A 19,282-nucleotide genomic window follows, 5' to 3' on the forward strand; every position below is an offset into this window, starting at 1 on the left:
AAAGAGTAGCTCAGTCTTTAAAATTTTTTTACATGACATTATTTAACTATTTAGTTAATTAGCTTTTTACTCAAGCACTTTTTATGCAGTATAATTACTCCAGGTTTTATCTTCCCCTCCTTTTCTTCCCCTTTTTGTCCTTTTGTCACCCACAGATGCTTTGCAATAAAAAGAAAAGCATTGAATAAATGGGCCCCATAATTATAACAATACTTGTACTACTTCAATGTGTACACTGCAGATGATGTGATCTTGTTTCACAGGTATCTTGAGAAAAAGAGACTCTTGTTTCCACGGTTCTTCTTTGTGTCTGATCCTGCCCTTTTGGAAATCCTTGGACAAGCCAGTGATTCTCACACAATTCAGGTCAGAACATTCACTGCCACTGTAAGAAACTTAAATTTAAATAAAAAAGTATAAAACAATGTAATTATACTGCTACTGCAAAAGGCCTAATTTGTTTGTCTGCGTAGATATGTTAAAAACTCATGTTAGCAAATAAGAAATACAATTTAAATTTGGAGTTTTCATGGGCAAAGAATGAGACGATCAGGATAGAAATATTAAGAAAATGGTTTGTGTATTGAAATCTGATTTCTTGGGTTTTGTTTATTTTTTTCTCTCTCTTTTTTTTCTTTTGGGTTTTTGATTTTGGGTAAAATAGCAAAAATAATTGTAGATGCATTTGTTTTTCAGGCACATCTTCTTGGAGTGTTTGACAACGTAAAAGAAGCTGAGTTTCACACAACAGAATATGACAAGATTATAGCTGTTATTTCACAAGAAGGGGAGAAACTGCCGGTATTTAATACTATTTGCATTTTCAGTTTAGAGCTGTAATACAACTATATGTTGAATTGCATTTGTTACGTTTAGTGCAAATAACTTTTGCAAGCGGTCAACAGAGTCAAATTCAAATTAAAGTTAAATTTATATCAGATTGCTATTTTCTACAGACAAGTGTAGGGTACAATAAATAGATATTCAAACAGAATAAGGTTCAATTGAGGCTGACAGTAAATATTTTTCCAATTTTTTATCACAGGTGTGGTACAACATAACAAATGTGTTTCTGTGTTTTCAGCTAGAGAGTCCTGTAATGGCTCAGGGAGAAGTTGAGATCTGGCTTAGGAAGCTTTTGGTGCAACAACAGGCTTCACTGCACTCTGTTATCAGAGCTGCAGATCTAGAGCTAGACGATGAGGAGTTTGATCTTCTTGCTTTTCTCAACAAATTTCAAGCACAGGTAGGAAAACTGAATTGTGGCTGTTAGTAAAATCGTTTTCATGAGTTTTTAAAATATTTTGTTCATTTAAGTGTAACAGAGATTTTTTTTTCTTCCATCTGTAATACCAACCACCATTTAGTAGTGTTTAAAGGGATTCAAGATTTTAAAGATTTGAGACGTTACTCTCTATAAGATTAAACTATCCAGCAACATGACTGTTTGTTTTCATGTCACATTTCCTTCTTTCCTTTATCAGTGGCAGAGGCAGCTTAACAGATCTCATGGTTCTTTTTCATTCTTTTTCCAACGTTTGTAAAATAACAAGTTTGGATATCTTTGACAGTAGTACCTTTCATGTAGCATCATATTTCTACCACTTTACCTGTATGTACTATACATGACGCATCTTTTCGTGTATTGTTTGATTTGTACTTTTTAGGTGGGCTTGCTGGGAATCCAAATGATTTGGACAAGAGATGCAGAGAAGGCCCTGCACCAAACAGAAGATGACAAGCACATCATGCCTCTTACCCAAAAGAAATTACTGAGTCTGCTCACTACACTCATCAAGCAAACAACCTATGACCTCAGCAAATTTGACAGAGTCAAATATGAGACACTTGTCACAATTCATGTGCACCAGACTGATATATTTAATGACCTAGTAAGTTTTGGGTTTTTTTGGTTTTTTTTGGATAAATGCTACTTGTCCACATCTACTATCACAGATAACTTTTTATTATTAAACTGTTATGGTCAACCATTCCTCTTCATGTCCTGCTTTTTCCTCAGGTGAAAAAGCGTATAAAATCTGTAGGCGACTTCGAATGGCTGAAGCAGAGCAGGTTTTACTTCAGGGGCTACCTGGATAAGGTCATTGTGTCTATTACTAATGTTGACTTCATTTATCAGAATGAGTTTCTAGGCTGTACTGATCGTCTGGTCATCACTCCACTGACAGACAGGCAAGTAAATAATGAGATTTTGTTAATTACTTTTTATATAGATTTATGTACTAAGGTACATTCATTAACCCCTTCTTGTTTACCTAGGTGCTACATCACACTAGCCCAAGCTCTAGGTATGAGTATGGGAGGAGCCCCTGCAGGACCGGCTGGAACTGGGAAAACTGAAACTACCAAAGACATGGGTCGCTGTCTTGGCAAGTATGTTGTAGTGTTCAACTGCTCTGACCAGATGGACTTCAGAGGACTTGGAAGGATTTATAAAGGTATCCTAACCAATTAATCAAATTATCAGATATCTTAGAAAATTTATTGTGTAGCATTTTCAGTGGGAGAAACATTTCATCTCTCACCCAAGTGACTTCTTTGGTCTTGACATCCAGGTGAGCCGAATCAACTTTACTTACCTGGATTAATGAGCAAAACACTCAGATTTCATTTTATCTTATGCTGCTCATAGAAAGATTTTGGTTTTAGGTTCAAATCTACGCGGGTCTTCAGTTGTGTGTGCATGTTTTGTTACTCAGATTTTCCAGCTTCTTTTCACATTCCAAAAATATGCACATTTGGTAAATTGTTCATTCTTTTTCAGGCCTCGCACAGTCAGGGTCCTGGGGTTGTTTTGATGAGTTCAACAGAATCGACCTGCCAGTGCTCTCTGTTGCTGCTCAGCAGATCTATATAGTTCTGACGGCACGCAAGAACCAGAGGAGCACATTCATTTTTACTGATGGAGACACTGTGGATCTGAATCCAGAGTTTGGCCTGTTTATCACTATGGTAAGATACAGGATTTATATGTTTACTAGGCAGCAGATGTTTAGTATGAATATAGTAAAACATGTTGTCACTCAATACATAGAACCCCGGATATGCCGGTCGTCAGGAACTTCCTGAAAATTTAAAAGTGCAATTCAGGACGGTTTCTATGATGGTGCCAGACAGACAGGTGGGTAAAGGTTAGTTTTGTTAAGGAGAAATATTATCTTTTTTGTTTAACTTCTAACCATTTGTTTTCACTATTGCCTTTGACAGATCATCATGAGAGTTAAGCTAGCCAGTTGTGGATTCAATGACAACATCATCTTAGCCCAGAAGTTTTTTGTTCTTTATAAACTGTGTGAAGAACAACTTACAAAACAGGTAATAATCATGTGGCCAGTTTAGTTCCTATAATAAGTAATTATTAACCCTCTAAAGCTAAGCTCTTGCTTTGTTAGGTCCACTATGACTTTGGCCTGAGGAACATCCTGTCCGTGTTACGAACACTTGGGGCTGCTAAAAGAGCACGGCCTGATGACACAGAGTCCAGCATTGTCATGAGAGTGCTGCGTGACATGAATCTGTCTAAACTGGTATGATGCAAACCTAGTCAAATATTTGACAGTAATATATTGCATATATATACTGTATATATATATAATGTGTGTGTGTGTGTGTGTGTGTGTTTCAGGTGGACGAGGATGAGCCACTTTTCCTCAGTCTCATCAATGACCTGTTCCCTGGTATCCAGCTGGATAGTAGCACATATGCTGAACTTCAGGCAGCTGTTGCCCATCAAGTGCAGTCAGCCGGTATAATCAACCATCCTCCCTGGAATCTCAAGCTTGTTCAGGTACCATCTGCGTGTTTATCTGCTGTTGTTATTTGGATTTTCTTTGGAAAACACTCTTTCTTACTGATACATCACTATCAGCTTTATGAGACTTCACGAGTGCGGCATGGGCTGATGACTTTAGGACCAAGTGGAGCTGGGAAGACCACAGTCATCAACATTCTCATGCGAGCTATGACTGAATGTGGATCCCCGCATAGGGAGATGCGCATGAACCCCAAAGCAATCACTGCTGCGCAGATGTTTGGCCGTCTTGATGCAGCCACCAATGATTGGACAGATGGGATATTTTCCACACTATGGAGGAGGACACTCAAAGCTAAGAAAGGTTTATGATACAATATTTAATGAATATTCGCACACACACAGATATATATATATATATATATATAATTTTTCATTTCTTTAAAATGTGAACACTTCAGGGGAGTTCATATGGATTGTGCTTGATGGTCCTGTCGACGCCATATGGATTGAGAATCTTAATTCTGTGTTGGATGATAACAAAACACTGACCTTGGCTAATGGTGACCGGATCACAATGTCACCATGTTGCAAGTTGGTATTTGAGGTGCACAACATGGATAATGCCTCCCCTGCTACAGTGTCCCGGGTGGGTATGGTCTTCATGAGCTCATCAGCTCTCAGTTGGAAACCCATACTCAGGGTAGGCTTGTTTTTTGAAATTTTCCATTCAAAGACTGTTTGGAGAAAAGAATCAGTGCTGCTGTTACAATACTGTATTCAGATGGAATGTGGCCTTTATGTTTTAGGGATGGGCTAACAAGCGCAACGCAAAGGAGGCAGAAAGTATTTTAAGTTTATATGACAAGATATTTGAGGATGCTTACTTGTATATGAAGCGGAACCTTAAACCCAAAATGGAGCTTTTGGAGTGTAACTATATAATGCAGGTATGTATTCTGACAAATGAGAAGAAATTGATGATGCTTCTAAATTAATTAGAAATATTCAATTGTCTCATTATGTTCCACCTTCAGTCTGTGAATCTGCTGGAAGGCCTCCTCCCAACCAAGGAGACAGGCGGCTTTGCTGGTAGCAAACACCTTGAGCGTCTCTTTGCCTTCTGTCTGATGTGGAGCCTTGGAGCCATTTTGGAGTTAGATGATAGAGACAAACTAGAGACTTACATCAGAGGTCATGAAAGCAATATTGATGTTCCTCCAACACAGCCAGGGGAAACTATGTTTGAGTACATGATTGGCACAAATGGTAAAAACATTTTCTACAGAACATAAAACCCCTATGCTGTCTTTTGCATTTTGAAATTTAATTACTATAAGAGCTTCATCTTTTATTTCAGGTGATTGGTGTCATTGGAACAACCATGTGGGTGATTATATCTATCCAACTGACCATTTGCCTGACTACACTTCTATTCTTGTTCCCAATGTGGATAACACAAGAACCTCTTTCTTGCTGGATACCATTGCTAAACAACACAAGGTCTCATTTAAAATATGAATATTAAATAAAAGAGCATATGTTTATCCTTGGTATGTACTTCTGTTACAGTTAAATTTTGTGTATAAATAGGCTGTGCTGCTCATTGGAGAACAAGGAACTGCTAAAACTGTGATGATAAAAAGCTGCACAAAAAAATATGATCCTGAGACAGACCTATCAAAGACGCTGAACTTCTCATCTGCAACAGAACCACTAATGTTTCAGGTAAAATGTAACCTATAAAATGTTCTTTATATTTATCTTTAACAAATTCTATATGGCTTTTTGTTAGTAAAAGCTTTTTTATATACATACATATACAGCGAACAGTGGAAAGTTACATTGAGAAAAGAATTGGCAGCACCTTTGGACCCCCAGGAGGACGCAGGATGACAGTCTTTATTGATGATATAAACATGCCAGTTGTCAATGAATGGGGAGATCAGGTATTTATATATACATGTATTATATATATATATTTATTTTACAAAATACACAAAACAGCAAATATACTGTTTACTATTTCATGTGGCTTCCAGTCTTAGTAAAGTTTGATTTAGATTTCTCTGGGAAATCTACATCATAACTTAGGACATAACCAAAAACACCTAAATGCATAAATGCATTTTTAGAAGGTGCATGTCAGGTTATGTGGAAGGTTACGGTGTAGATTTTCCACTGAACAGTAATTCAGGCATAACTCCTTTATATAACTTTCCAAACCAGATCACCAATGAGATAGTTCGACAGATGATGGAAATGAGTGGCATGTACAGTCTGGACAAACCAGGAGACTTCTCCACTATTGAAGATGTGCAGATACTTGCTGCCATGATTCACCCTGGTGGTGGGAGAAATGACATCCCTCAAAGACTCAAGAGGCAGTTTACTGTCTTTAACTGTACTCTGCCATCAAATACTTCAATTGATAAGATCTTTGGTAAGTACCTCAAAATTTGTTTCCCCTCATTACTAGTTGTATCACACAAATAGATTATTTTGATGCAATTTTTTTGCAGGTATAATTGGTGGTGGTTACTTCCATGAATGCAGAAAATTCAAGCAGAGCATTTCAGATATGGTTAAGCATCTTGTATCTGCTGGGAGGATTTTATGGCAGTGGACAAAGGTAACTACTTAAAAGATGATGTGAACAGATTATAAAAGTGGATGTATTAATAAAGACATCTTATTCGATGATTTCACATTGAAGGTAAAAATGCTTCCCACACCATCCAAGTTCCACTACATTTTCAATTTGAGAGATTTGTCTCGGATCTGGCAAGGGATGTTAAACATCAAGGCAGAGGAGTGTCATGATATACCTACCCTCTTGGCTCTTTTCAAGAGTGAATGTACAAGGGTGATCGCTGACAGGTAAAGTTCTCACATCCATCAAATCACTTTATAAGCAGAACAAAGATGCTAAAATTTAAACATCATTTTGCTGTAGGTTTATTTGCTCAGAGGACAGAGAGTGGTTTGAGAAGGGTGTATCCCAGGTGATCCAAGAGCATGTTGATCCTAGCCTTGTCCCAAAACTTCATCCTGAGCCATACTTTGTGGACTTTCTCCGAGATGCACCTGAGCCAACTGGAGAAGAAGGGGAGGATGCGTGTTTTGATGCCCCTAAAATTTATGAACTGGTAAAAGATTTGTATTTATAACCACAGTACAATATTGATACTGTTGAACATTGATATAGAAAGCTGTCATACTAATCAGAAAGAAAACACTCACTTTTTCAGGTGCCAAATTTCAAGTTCTTATCAGAGAAACTAATGATGTATCAGACTCAACACAATGAGATCGTAAGAGGCTCGACTCTGGATCTGGTTTTCTTCACAGATGCAATGACTCATCTCGTCAAGGTCAGACTACAAGCCCAATTAATACATTTCCTTTATATCTGGCTACAATTAATGCTGATTTATTCCAATGCTTTAGATCTCACGAATAATTCGAACTGACCAAGGAAATGCCCTGCTTGTGGGTGTCGGAGGATCAGGTAAACAGAGCCTGACACGGCTAGCCTCATTCATAGCTGGATACCACGTCTTCCAGATCACATTGACCAGGTAAGAACAGAAAAACTAAACCTTCAGTTCAGGTGAATTTAATGTTATCAATATGGTGCCAATTCACAACAGTTACCTCATGCTGCTTATATTATAAGTTAAAGTCCTTATACCACTGGCTCTCAAACTGGGTGCCCTGGAGCCCCAGGGATCCACAAGCCATAGATTGAGGGTCAAAAGCATGGGGAAAACACATGGTTGCACCTAGCATGTTATGGCATGTAAACACATGTGCATCATCTGGGGTTTAGCTAATTAGCAGAATTTATAGTGTTTGTCTTCTTATTAGAACATACAACATGACCAATTTCCTGGATGACCTGAAAGTGCTGTATAGGACAGCTGGGGCTGAAGGCAAAGGCATCACCTTTATCTTTACTGATAATGATATCAAGAATGAGGCCTTCCTTGAGTACCTCAACAATGTTCTTTCATCTGGAGAGGTGGGGATCTTTAAAAAATTCAGATATATTTAAATCCACAAAAATCCACTTTGATCCAAGCTGAAAGTCAAAATTTAGACCATGTAATTAAAAACTGCTACATTTGTGGCCATATTTGGTCCAGATGACTTCATAGTGAATTGACTGTTTGCAGGTTTCCAATCTTTTTGCTAAAGATGAGATCCAAGAGATCACCCAGAACCTAATACCTGTGATGAAAAAGGAGTTTCCTCGTATTCCACCAACTTTTGACAACCTTTACGAGTATTTTATTTCACGGTCAAGAAAGAATCTCCATGTTGTTCTTTGCTTCTCACCGGTACGTCAAAGATTTGTATACTTGTTTCACAAAAGCAGTGACTCAGAGGTTGGGACTTTGTATCGTTTGTTTACCTGTATTGTTTATAATATTACATTAAAGATACAATTTTGTATGAGTCTGTGGTGAAGCACATTTTGTCTCACAACCTTGACAGGTGGGACCGAAGTTTCGCTCCCGGTCTCTGAAGTTTCCAGGGTTGATTTCTGGCTGCACGATGGACTGGTTCACCCCTTGGCCAAATGAGGCTTTGGTGGCTGTATCCAATTATTTCTTGTCTGAGTTTAATATGGTTTGTTCTGCTGAAGTCAAAGCGTCTGTGGTGACGGCTATGGGAACATACCATGACAAAGTATCTGTCACATGTGAAAGCTACTTTGAGAGGTATAAAACACGGACGATATTTTTATGTTGTTACATTTAAATGATTTTATATCCATGTATATAATTTAATTTTTTCTTCTATAATTTGTATTTTACACCAATGCAGCATTGTATCTATTATCTTTTAGATTCCGAAGACGAACTCATGTTACCCCTAAATCCTACCTCTCTTTTATAAATGGTTACAAAACGTTGTACACTGAAAAGTATAACAGCATCAACATACTATCAGAACGCATGAATGTTGGTAAGAAAGTTCAATAGGAAATCTGTAGATGGCATGTATGGATTACTTTGCAAAGATTATTCAGGAAAAAGGGGTTTTCAAATTGTTATTGTTTTCCAGGGTTGGAGAAACTAAAAGAGGCTAGTGAGTCTGTGGCTGAGCTATCCAAAGAACTAAAAGTAAAGGAAAAAGAGCTTGCTGTAGCATCTGTCAAAGCTGACAAGGTAAATAATACATAGTGGTTCCTTTGACCCCCCCAAATAAAATGCACAACTTATAGACATAATGTTATGTATATTATGTAGATATTTTACACATTTTATAACATGCCATCTTGTTTTACGTTTACATAGGTGTTGGCAGAGGTAACAGTCAGTGCTGAAGCTGCTACAATTGTAAAGAATGACGTCCAAGTTGTGAAGGATAAAGCCCAGACAATTGTGGAGGGGATTGGAAAAGAGAAAATTGTTGCTGAAGCTAAACTAGAGGCTGCTAAACCAGCTTTAGAAGAGGCTAAAGCCGCACTGAATGTGAGCCCTCTGTGATTACTTTTTACATACGCAAGTACTTCTCTCATATATACTGTATGTACACAGTACATATACTTTAAATGTTTTACAGACCATAAAGCCAACTGATATTGCCACTGTGAGAAAATTAGCCAAGCCGCCACATCTGATTATGCGGATCATGGACTCCTGCCTTCTCTTGTTTCAAAAGAAGTTAGACTCTGTCTCCATTGATCCTGAACGACAGTGTCTTAAGCCATCGTGGGCAGAAGCACTGAAGGTAACAAAAACGTTTCTTATAAAAACTCACTAAATGGAGTTATTTTCCAGCAAAATATTTAAGGCTGAAAAATTAGGAGAAACATTTTGCAACCAATTAACTTAATTAGCTTAATTGGTAACAAATCAATTAGATGATTTGACAGCAGTGTTCCTCAATATAGATAGACTGAATAGCTCATCATCTACAGTACATAAAATTATTGCACGATTATGAAAATCTTGAGAAATCTGTGTGCAAAGGGCAAGTCTAAAAATCAATATGATACAGTTTGTTTAAAAACAGGCATGATTATGTCATGGAAAACATGACAGGGGCTTAGGTACTGTCGCTTAAAAACAGTTCACCATGCCTGCATGTCTGCACATGATGCAGTAACATTGCTGTCGTCCCTGGGCTAAATCCTGTTTAAAAGTGGAAAACTATTCTGTAATCAGTTGAATTGAAATTTGAAAATCTTTGGAAAACATGGACACTGCATCCTCATCCTCATACCTCTATCACAACAGCATGGCTTTGTGCTGAATCTTTCATTTTTTTTAAATGGTATATTTCTCACTTTAAACATCTGATGTTTTCTGTAGTCTCCTGAGAATAAAATATAGGTTTATGAGAGTTGCACATCACTGAATGCTATTTTATCTGATACCTTTGCCATATGTTTGTGTCCTCTTTTAGCTTATGAGTGCTGCTGGTTTCATGACATCCCTCCAACATTTCCAGAAAGACAAAATTAATGAGGAAACAGTAGAACTGCTACAGCCTTACTTTGATATGGAAGATTACACAATGGAAAATGCAAAGAAGGTGTGTGGTAATGTAGCTGGTCTGCTAGCATGGACCCGGGCTATGTCCACATTCTTTGGGATCAACAAAGAAGTGCTGCCACTTAAGGTGATGTTAATGCTCAATGTGACAGAAAGACATAATTTGTTTACAAAGTAGACCTGACATGGGACTGTTGTATTTGTATTGTTAAGCTTTCTTCTTTCAGCCTCTTTGAGTCTGTAATTTAGAGGTCAATATAGCCTTTTTATATTAGTTAGTATGTGTAATGAAGCTTCTGTGCCTCATATGTTTTTTGTGAATCTCAGTGTCTTTTATCTTTCTCCAGGCTAACCTGGCTGTTCAAGAAAACCGACTAAGAATTGCAAATAATGAGCTAATGAATGCAGAGGCTCTGCTTGCTGAGAAGCAAGCAGAGTTTGACAAAGTCAAGGCCAAATGTGATGCTGCTATGAAAGAAAAACAGGTGCAGTACACCCTGATAAATGTTATTAATATTGCATAAGCCTTTATGTTGAATTTGAAATTGTAGATCATTCAAGATTTTGTCTTTTTTAGGACCTGCTGGATGATGCTGAGAAATGCAAGAATAAAATGCAGGCTGCATCTGCACTTATTGATGGACTTAGTGGAGAGAAAGTTCGCTGGACAGAGCAGAGCAAAGAATTTAAATCACAGATAAACAGGTAGGTTACAAAGAAAATCACATTTTATATTGAAATATTGTATTAAGAAGGGACTGTTTTTCATGTCTGCATGTTTGCTTGCAGTTTTGCAGTGTATTGATTGGGGTAGAATAATAATGAGGCAAGTTGCTTCTGTTCTTCTTGGCAGACTGGTGGGTGACGTGCTGCAGCTCACTGGTTTCTTGTCTTATTGCGGGCCGTTCAACCAGAGTTTCCGTGACATGCTGCTGAAGGATATCTGGGAGGCAGAGCTCAAGAGTAATAAAATCCCTTTTACAGAAAATCTCAACATCATTTCTGCCCTAGTGGACCCTCCCACTGTAAGAACAAAATAAATCTAATTCTGCATATCTACTAGCATCTCAAAGGATATTTGTGACTTATTAAAGACTTTTATCATCCTATTTTTGTTTAAGATAAGTGAGTGGAACCTTCAGGGACTCCCTGGAGATGACCTGTCTGTGCAGAATGGTATCATTGTCACAAAAGCAACAAGATATCCCCTCCTCATTGATCCCCAGACTCAGGGAAAGGCTTGGATAAAGAAAAAAGAAATGGCCAATTCACTCCAAGTACTTTGTCGATTACAATTAAATGTTGCTGTTTTTAACAAACTTGGTTGTTTTAGTTATGCATCTTATGGAGGCAAGCTGTCTTGTCTTTTCAGGTCACATCACTGAAGCACAAGTTCTTTCGTAATCATTTGGAAGACTCTCTTTCTATGGGAAATCCACTGCTTATTGAAGATATAGCTGAGGATCTGGATCCTGTGCTGGACAATGTCCTTGAGAAAAACTTCGTCAAATCTGGGACACGTTTCAAGGTAATCATCAAACCATTAACATTCAACAATCTTTATGTCTACTTCTTTAAACCGTGCTGTCTCATAAATCGGATTTGTTTAGGTCAAAGTGGGAGACAAAGAAGTAAATGTAATGGATGGTTTCCAACTCTATATCACCACCAAGCTGCCCAATCCAGCATATTCCCCAGAAGTCAGTGCCAAGACTTCCATCATTGATTTCACTGTTAACATGAAGGGTCTAGAGAACCAGCTGCTTGGCCGTGTTATCCTCACAGAGAAACAGGTCAGTGGGAAACAGTCTCCCCTCACATTGGTTAGTGGTAGAAAATGTACTAATGAATTGTGAAAATCAGTGCATTTTTTTAATGTGTTTGATGAAAAGTTATTTCAGTATCATGCATGTAATATTGATGGGGCATTTGGTTACACAGAAATTGTACAATTATTTATTTAATAGGAATTAGAAGCCGAAAGACTAAAGCTAATTAAAGATGTGACTGCTAATAAGAGAAAAATGCAAGAGCTGGAAGACAACCTGCTGTACAAACTCAGCAGTACTAAGGGTAACCCTGTTTCTTCTGTATGTTAACGTCTAAGACATACTTGTATTTTATTTAGTGCTCCATTAAAAAAGCTGTTTCTGTGTGATTAAAGGTTCTTTAGTTGATGACGACTCAATGATCGGCATTCTGATTACAACTAAGCAAACCGCAGCAGAAGTTAGTGCAAAGCTCAGCGTTGCAGCAGAAGCAGAGGTGAAGATCAATGTAGCTCAAGCAGAATATCGTCCTGTTGCCTCTCGAGGCAGCATCCTTTACTTCCTCATCACAGAGATGAGCATGGTTAATGTCATGTACCAGACGTCCCTGAGTCAGTTCCTCAAAATCTTTGACCTGTCACTGAAAAGGTATGTTTTCACCAGTACCAGTTTATATACTGAAAAATGTGTGTCTCTTATGAAGTATGAAGCATAAGGCTTTGATAAAATTCACATTAGAGTAAGTATGGCTTACTCTAACAGTAAGGTAAGAGTAAGCAAGTAAGAGTCCACTTACTCTTACTGTGAATTTGTTTTTGCAGGTCTGAAAAGTCCCCAAAAACTCAGAAGCGAATTGCAAACATCATTGAATATCTGACTTTTGAGGTGTTCAGATACACCGTCAGAGGCTTGTATGAAAACCACAAGTTCATCTTTACCCTTTTGCTGGCCCTCAAGATTGACATACAGAATAACAAAATAGAGCACAGCAAATTTCAGGTTCTTATTAAAGGTGAGGTCATCGGCACTTCCAGGAAATGTAATTTTGCACCTTTCTGTTATTGCTATAAAACATGATGAGCTCATTAAATGTCTAAATAGGTGGAGCGGCTCTGGACCTGAAGACCTGCCCCTCAAAACCATTCAGTTGGATCTTGGATATGGTATGGCTAAACTTGGTGGAGCTCAGCAAATTGCCACAATTCGCAAACATTGTAAAGCAGGTGAGGCTACTTTCCACAGATCATAAATCTGAGGTTTCTGCTGTCGTGTACTTGCAGAGTTAATATTGATATATTTTATAGGTGTCTCAAAGTGGAAAACATTGGAAAGCTTGGGTCAGTCTTGATGCACCAGAAGAAGGTGTCATTCCAGATGGATACAACTCTCTTGATGTTTTCCATAAACTCTTGTTGATAAGGTTGGATTCTCCTGCTGGTCTTTTTATGTGGTTGTATTTTTTAAATACACATACATACACAAGACAATAACTATATAAGTTTGGGTTTTTTTCCCACAGGTCCTGGTGCCCTGACCGTACCTTGTCTCAGGCTGTAAAATATGTGGGAGATTCTTTGGGCATGAGGTTTGCTGAGCCTGTCATCTTGAACCTTCACAGCACATGGGAGGAAAGCGACCCTCGCACCCCTTTAATTTGCTTCCTTTCTATGGGCTCAGATCCCACAGAGCAAATTGAAGCACTAGCTAAGAAACTTCAACTTAGTGAGTTTGACTAAACCATAAAACAACACTACAACCTTTAGTTTGCAGTTTTAACTTAGAAGATGATTTGTCATTGCATTGTTTCATCCTACAGAATGTAGTGCGATTTCCATGGGACAAGGACAAGAGGTGCATGCAAGGAAGCTTGTTAAGACATCAATGATAGAGGTGTGAATACAATTCAATGAAGAGCATGATCCTTAGCACTTCATTTTAGCACATGAGTTTTTGTTTTCCAGTTGCTAATCATCTGCCTCCCTGCTCATGCACAAATTTGCTGACCTGTTTGTGTCTGCTCTCAGATATACTGCTTGTTGAGTAATGTTCTATCAGATAGAGTATTAAATAAGAGCTTTACGATATCCAATCAAATTGTACTATAACCCTAATAATGGCTGAGTATTTTACCTAATCTGTGGTCTCTGTACCTGGATATGTATAGGGAGGCTGGGTGTTACTGCAAAACTGTCACCTGGGCTTGGAGTTTATGGATGAGCTGCTCGAAACTATCACAGCTGCAGACACCATGCACAATACTTTTAGAGTGTGGATCACCACGGAGCCACATGATCGATTCTCCATCACACTTTTACAGGTGACATTTGACAAAGCTTTTGTATGCTGCAGCACTTCATTTATTACTTCCCATCTTGACCCGATGCTGTGTACAAGCTTAAAGCAAATATTTCTCAACCCTTTACCTCTAGTCCTCCATCAAATTTACTAACGATCCACCCCAGGGAATACGTGCTGGCTTGAAACGAACATTTGCAGGAATTTCACGGGAGCAGTTGGAAGTATGCAACCTGCCCTCGTGGAAGCCCTTGTTGTACAGTGTGGCCTTTCTCCACACTGCTGTGCAGGTACTGTCCAGGTTAAGATAATCAGTGTAGCTCCTGACATGATTCAGGCCAGAATAATATACAAATGTAAGGATCACTGACTTCGAGAATTCTTAATTGTGTGTGTTATGATAAGTGAGAATCATCGCTCTGAATTTAAAGGCACACTAGGGGAAAACTGGTTGAAAACCACACCAGAATTATTGAGCCTGTGTGCAGTCAGCTTGGGATCTTACAGTCTTACATCAGTTTTTTTTTTAATTGAATTGGGTGAAGTTGGAAATTTCATGCTATCATGCAAATGCGGTGATATCAGGTTATACAGAAATTCACATGAATTGATTAATTTAGTTTGGCATTAATTACCATCAGGAAATCCCCCACAAAAGTTAATGTAGTGTCTGCAGCACGACAATTTAACTACAAAATGACCCTCAGTAACCTATTTTGACATAAGAATATAGCTAGATTACACACTGATTGCAACATTTTGGCAATCTACCTGAATTTATTAATTATACTGCAGTTATTTAAAAACCTTCACCAGTCTGTCAAAGTTTAATTGCAGTTACTCTGATCCTGATTGTTTGTTAGTACCGTTTATTTATATAGCGCCTTCCAATAACAAAATTCTCAAAGTCTTTTACATTTTCAGAAGTTGATATAAACCAAATTAAAAATAAAAACTTTAAAAGATAATGCTAAATAAAAGCAAACGTGCACAGGTGATTTTAAGTTTCTTTTTAGAGATATCAGCAGTGTCCAGAGACCTTAGTTTCAATGAAAGCGAGTTCCAAAGCTCTGGGGCCATAATCACAGTCACCTTTTGTCTTTAATCTGGACCGAGGCACAGCCAACAAGCATTGATAAGGTGACACCAGAGATCTAGACATTATGTTTGGTTGAAGTAATTCACTGATATAGGAAGTCATCTGACTGTGAAGGGCTCTGAAAGTGATCACCATGTTTATAAATTAAACCCTAAACTTCATTGGGGAGCCAGTGTAACGAAGACAAAAATGTTGTCAGGCAGGACCTTTTAGAGGACCTGGTGAGAAGCCATGTAAATTGATTTGGTTTCATATTTTTAAAATTATTTATTTATTTATTTATTGCTTTGTTTTTAAGGAGCGACGCAAGTTCGGACCATTGGGTTGGAACATACCTTATGAGTTCAACTCAGCTGATTTCACAGCAAGTGTTGAATTTGTTGAAAAGCACTTGGATGACTGTCGCTGCAAGAAGGTGAGGATTCATGTGGGACAGTGTAAAAAAGAAAAATGAGTTTGCATCGTCTGCCCTCACTTACCAGTGTGTGGTTTGTTTGTTTGTTTTTTTCAGCATGATGTGTCATGGGTAACTGTGCAATACATGCTAGCTGAGGTGCAATATGGAGGAAGAGTCACAGATGACTATGACAAACGCCTGTTGAAGTGTTTCTCTCGTGTAAGAATCCCAGTTTTATGTTTGTTTTTGAGTTACCTTTCACTGATGAATAAAGGTTTATATCCTGGTTACTCTGCATTTTGCATTTCTTTCTGCAGGTGTGGTTCAGTAAAAAGATGTTTGATCCAGCATTTTGCTTTTACACGGGCTATAAGATTCCTGTGTGCGAGACAGTGGACGAGTACATGGAATATATTCAGAGCTTGCCCACTGTGGATTCACCCCAGGCATTAGGACTGCACTCTAATGCTGATATCACGTAAGGAGAGGACGTGGTCATCATGAAGCATTGAATGCTTTGCTTGTAATTGCTGATATAATTGCTAACCACGCATTTCTGCTCTGTAACGAATATTAACCAGGTACCAGACAAACACATCTGCTGAAGTGCTAGACACAATCACAAATATTCAGCCCAAGCAAAGTGGAGGGGGATCAGGAGTGACTCGAGAGTCTGTTGTTTATAACATGGCACAGGACATGTTGGAGAAGCTGCCTCCTAACTATGTACCTCATGAGGTCAGTTTGTCTGTTCAAATGCTTTTTTGTCACGTTTACACGAACTAAAATCTAATGGCTGTCACTTTGATTGGTTAAGGTCAAAGCGAGGCTCTTGAAGATGGGAGCGCTTAACCCAATGAACATCTTCCTACGTCAGGAAGTAGATCGAATGCAAAGGATTATAAGTTTGGTGCGCATAAGTCTGACAGACCTGAAGTTGGCCATCGATGGCACTATAATAATGAGCGAGGTAAATTTACTTCTCTGTTCAAATATTAACATATATAGCGCTTTACTAGTTCCTAAGGATCCTAAAGCGCTTTACACATCCAGTCATTCACACACTGGTGATGGCAAGCTACATTGTAGCCACAGCCACCCTGGGGCACACTGACAGAGGCGAGGCTGCCGGACACTGGCTCCACCAGGCCCTCTGACCACCACCAGTAGGCAACGGGTGAAGTGTCCTGCCCAAGGACACAACAACCGAGATTGTCCAAACCAGGGCTCGAACCGGCAACCTTCTGATTACAAGGCAAACTCCCAACTCTTGAGCCACGATCGCCCCACCCCATATTTGGAATCATTTTAACTGTTAACTTCAGAAATGCTTTTTTTTTTTTTTACACATAGTGATTAAACTATACGATTAAATGCACTCATGAAGTTTTAAAGTCTGTACTTCACTCCTAGAACCTGCGTGATGCCCTCGACAATATTTTTGATGCCCGTGTGCCAAACCTGTGGAGGAAAATCTCCTGGGAGTCTTCCACGCTAGGCTTTTGGTTCACTGAGCTCCTGGAGAGAAACAAGCAGTTCCACAGTTGGGTGTTTGAAGGAAGACCAAAAACATTTTGGATGACAGGCTTCTTCAACCCACAGGGTTAGTTGAACCTTTGAGCATTTTACTAGTATCATATACAGCCAATGAGAAAACAAGCAGGACTGCTGATATCGATCTCTAACACTGTACTTTGAAGATAAATGAAGATAAATAAAAACCAGCTGTCACCATCAACTTGATGTTACCATCAACTGGGAATAAACTCCTTCACACTGATGCTAATCCTGTCTTTATTTGGATATTTGCAGGATTTCTGACAGCCATGAGGCAAGAAGTAACCAGAGCGAACAAAGGCTGGGCTCTGGACACGGTCACACTCAACAACAAAGTACTCAAGCACACAAGGGAGGAGATCACAGCCTCACCAACAGTGAGTTAAAATGCAGTATTTTCTGAAAATTGTGAATAACAGGCAATTGACTAATAGATTTTTTTTTTATTAAAGAGAGAATAAAATAATGGACTATCCTGCCTTTCTTCAACAGGAGGGAGTTTATGTCTATGGTTTGTACGTTGATGGTGCTGGCTGGGACAGAAAGAACACCCGTCTCATCGAGTCCTCACCCAAAGTGTTGTTTACACCCTTGCCTGTCATTCACATGTTCGCTGTCAACTCCACTGCCCCTCCGGATCCTAAGCTTTATGTGTGCCCCATCTACAAGAAGCCAAAGCGCACAGACCTGAACTACATCACAGCAGTGATGTTGCCTACAGTCGAGTCACCAGACCACTGGATCCTGCGTGGGGTTGCCCTGCTCTGTGACATCAAATAAAAAACAGTTGCTTATCTTTACTAACATGTAAAAGTGATAAAAACAGAAATAATTACATTTCCTGCAGAAAAGCATACTCTTTTAATATAGATGGAGTCTTGACAGATCCTCCTAGTGGTGTAAAATAATTTCATCTTTTTCAATTTTATGTTTGTGTTCTGAGCTGGGTAGTTAGTGTGGGTGACTTAAACTACATGTTTACTTAATAAATTGATCTCTGAAATGAAATAAATAATCAAAACTTTGGACATGTTTTTGTGTCCTATGCATTTTTTTTATTTATGATTAGAGAATTAAAATAAGAAAAAATCTAGTGATTACTTTTGACTTTAAAACATTTATTTCAGTAAAGGGTGAAGTGTTGTTTCATTTTTCTTTGTCATTATTAAAAATGGTTATTCAGAAGAAAAATATCATTCTGAAAACTGTAAATACAGCCATGCAGGTCTGTGAGACAAAGCAGGGAGCACTGTTTGAGAAACTTATTTTCAAAGGAGCAAAGACAAACAACTGGCGCCAGTGATCAAGCCCCCTCATCCTCTAAGGCAGTGGTTCCCAAACTTTTTTTGCTGGGCCCCCCTTGTTTTACAAGAAAAATGTTCGCGCCCCCCCTCGCGCGCACACGCACGAACACATCCTCCAACCACACACGCCCATATTTTGCTCCATTGCGGTTTATTTCACACCTCAAACATTTAGTAAACAATTAAGCAAATACAAGTAATCTGCAATAAATGACAGGTAGTAAGAAAATAAACTACTAAGTCTTTTACGCTACGTCCACACCTACACGGGTATTTTTGAAAACGCAGCTGTTTCGTCCACACGTAAAACGGCGTTTCGAATCACTGAGAACAGATTTTTTAAAACTCCTTTTTTGCGTTTACGTGTGGACGAGGAATACAGAGTTCGTCACGCAATGTCAAAGGTATGTGCCTTTTTTCACCTCACGCTGTGTGCACGTTATTGTTTACATGAGATGAATTGCAGAATGGCAGACAGAGACGAAATACTGTTAATCTGACTATCTGCAGGTTTTACACGCTTACATACCCACGCAGTTACTGTCCCTCCATTTAGAAAGGCAGAGGCGTCATGGTGTAA

General features: G+C 38.7%; 1 protein-coding gene across 1 annotated transcript in view; it reads left to right on the forward strand.

Annotated features, from left to right (window-relative positions):
• LOC146497463 (dynein axonemal heavy chain 8-like) overlaps window positions 1-18,423 on the forward strand; it is a 36,673-nt gene extending 18,250 nt beyond the window's left edge. The window contains exons 39-93 of the mRNA XM_085139884.1: window positions 264-366; window positions 697-801; window positions 1,085-1,246; window positions 1,668-1,892; window positions 2,021-2,193; window positions 2,281-2,459; window positions 2,786-2,973; window positions 3,056-3,142; window positions 3,229-3,336; window positions 3,414-3,548; window positions 3,647-3,808; window positions 3,890-4,136; window positions 4,234-4,475; window positions 4,582-4,722; window positions 4,810-5,041; window positions 5,133-5,275; window positions 5,366-5,500; window positions 5,599-5,721; window positions 6,002-6,215; window positions 6,295-6,404; window positions 6,489-6,652; window positions 6,729-6,921; window positions 7,024-7,146; window positions 7,223-7,353; window positions 7,643-7,796; window positions 7,951-8,115; window positions 8,273-8,499; window positions 8,628-8,746; window positions 8,846-8,949; window positions 9,079-9,255; window positions 9,347-9,514; window positions 10,193-10,408; window positions 10,629-10,766; window positions 10,859-10,986; window positions 11,135-11,306; window positions 11,403-11,558; window positions 11,654-11,809; window positions 11,892-12,074; window positions 12,249-12,354; window positions 12,446-12,698; window positions 12,872-13,062; window positions 13,152-13,273; window positions 13,355-13,470; window positions 13,570-13,772; window positions 13,867-13,940; window positions 14,215-14,367; window positions 14,480-14,635; window positions 15,743-15,859; window positions 15,956-16,060; window positions 16,159-16,319; window positions 16,423-16,579; window positions 16,659-16,811; window positions 17,255-17,444; window positions 17,654-17,775; window positions 17,891-18,423. Of these exons, the coding sequence (XP_084996010.1) occupies window positions 264-366; window positions 697-801; window positions 1,085-1,246; window positions 1,668-1,892; window positions 2,021-2,193; window positions 2,281-2,459; window positions 2,786-2,973; window positions 3,056-3,142; window positions 3,229-3,336; window positions 3,414-3,548; window positions 3,647-3,808; window positions 3,890-4,136; window positions 4,234-4,475; window positions 4,582-4,722; window positions 4,810-5,041; window positions 5,133-5,275; window positions 5,366-5,500; window positions 5,599-5,721; window positions 6,002-6,215; window positions 6,295-6,404; window positions 6,489-6,652; window positions 6,729-6,921; window positions 7,024-7,146; window positions 7,223-7,353; window positions 7,643-7,796; window positions 7,951-8,115; window positions 8,273-8,499; window positions 8,628-8,746; window positions 8,846-8,949; window positions 9,079-9,255; window positions 9,347-9,514; window positions 10,193-10,408; window positions 10,629-10,766; window positions 10,859-10,986; window positions 11,135-11,306; window positions 11,403-11,558; window positions 11,654-11,809; window positions 11,892-12,074; window positions 12,249-12,354; window positions 12,446-12,698; window positions 12,872-13,062; window positions 13,152-13,273; window positions 13,355-13,470; window positions 13,570-13,772; window positions 13,867-13,940; window positions 14,215-14,367; window positions 14,480-14,635; window positions 15,743-15,859; window positions 15,956-16,060; window positions 16,159-16,319; window positions 16,423-16,579; window positions 16,659-16,811; window positions 17,255-17,444; window positions 17,654-17,775; window positions 17,891-18,178 (8,755 nt within the window). The 3' untranslated portion in view covers window positions 18,179-18,423. The remainder of the gene's footprint in view (window positions 1-263; window positions 367-696; window positions 802-1,084; window positions 1,247-1,667; window positions 1,893-2,020; window positions 2,194-2,280; window positions 2,460-2,785; window positions 2,974-3,055; window positions 3,143-3,228; window positions 3,337-3,413; window positions 3,549-3,646; window positions 3,809-3,889; window positions 4,137-4,233; window positions 4,476-4,581; window positions 4,723-4,809; window positions 5,042-5,132; window positions 5,276-5,365; window positions 5,501-5,598; window positions 5,722-6,001; window positions 6,216-6,294; window positions 6,405-6,488; window positions 6,653-6,728; window positions 6,922-7,023; window positions 7,147-7,222; window positions 7,354-7,642; window positions 7,797-7,950; window positions 8,116-8,272; window positions 8,500-8,627; window positions 8,747-8,845; window positions 8,950-9,078; window positions 9,256-9,346; window positions 9,515-10,192; window positions 10,409-10,628; window positions 10,767-10,858; window positions 10,987-11,134; window positions 11,307-11,402; window positions 11,559-11,653; window positions 11,810-11,891; window positions 12,075-12,248; window positions 12,355-12,445; window positions 12,699-12,871; window positions 13,063-13,151; window positions 13,274-13,354; window positions 13,471-13,569; window positions 13,773-13,866; window positions 13,941-14,214; window positions 14,368-14,479; window positions 14,636-15,742; window positions 15,860-15,955; window positions 16,061-16,158; window positions 16,320-16,422; window positions 16,580-16,658; window positions 16,812-17,254; window positions 17,445-17,653; window positions 17,776-17,890) is intronic.
• Window positions 18,424-19,282: the final 859 nt, after the last annotated feature.

Source organism: Neolamprologus multifasciatus, chromosome 18 (genome assembly GCF_963576455.1).
Source record: "Neolamprologus multifasciatus chromosome 18, fNeoMul1.2, whole genome shotgun sequence".
Classification (NCBI taxonomy): Eukaryota; Metazoa; Chordata; class Actinopteri; order Cichliformes; family Cichlidae; genus Neolamprologus; species Neolamprologus multifasciatus.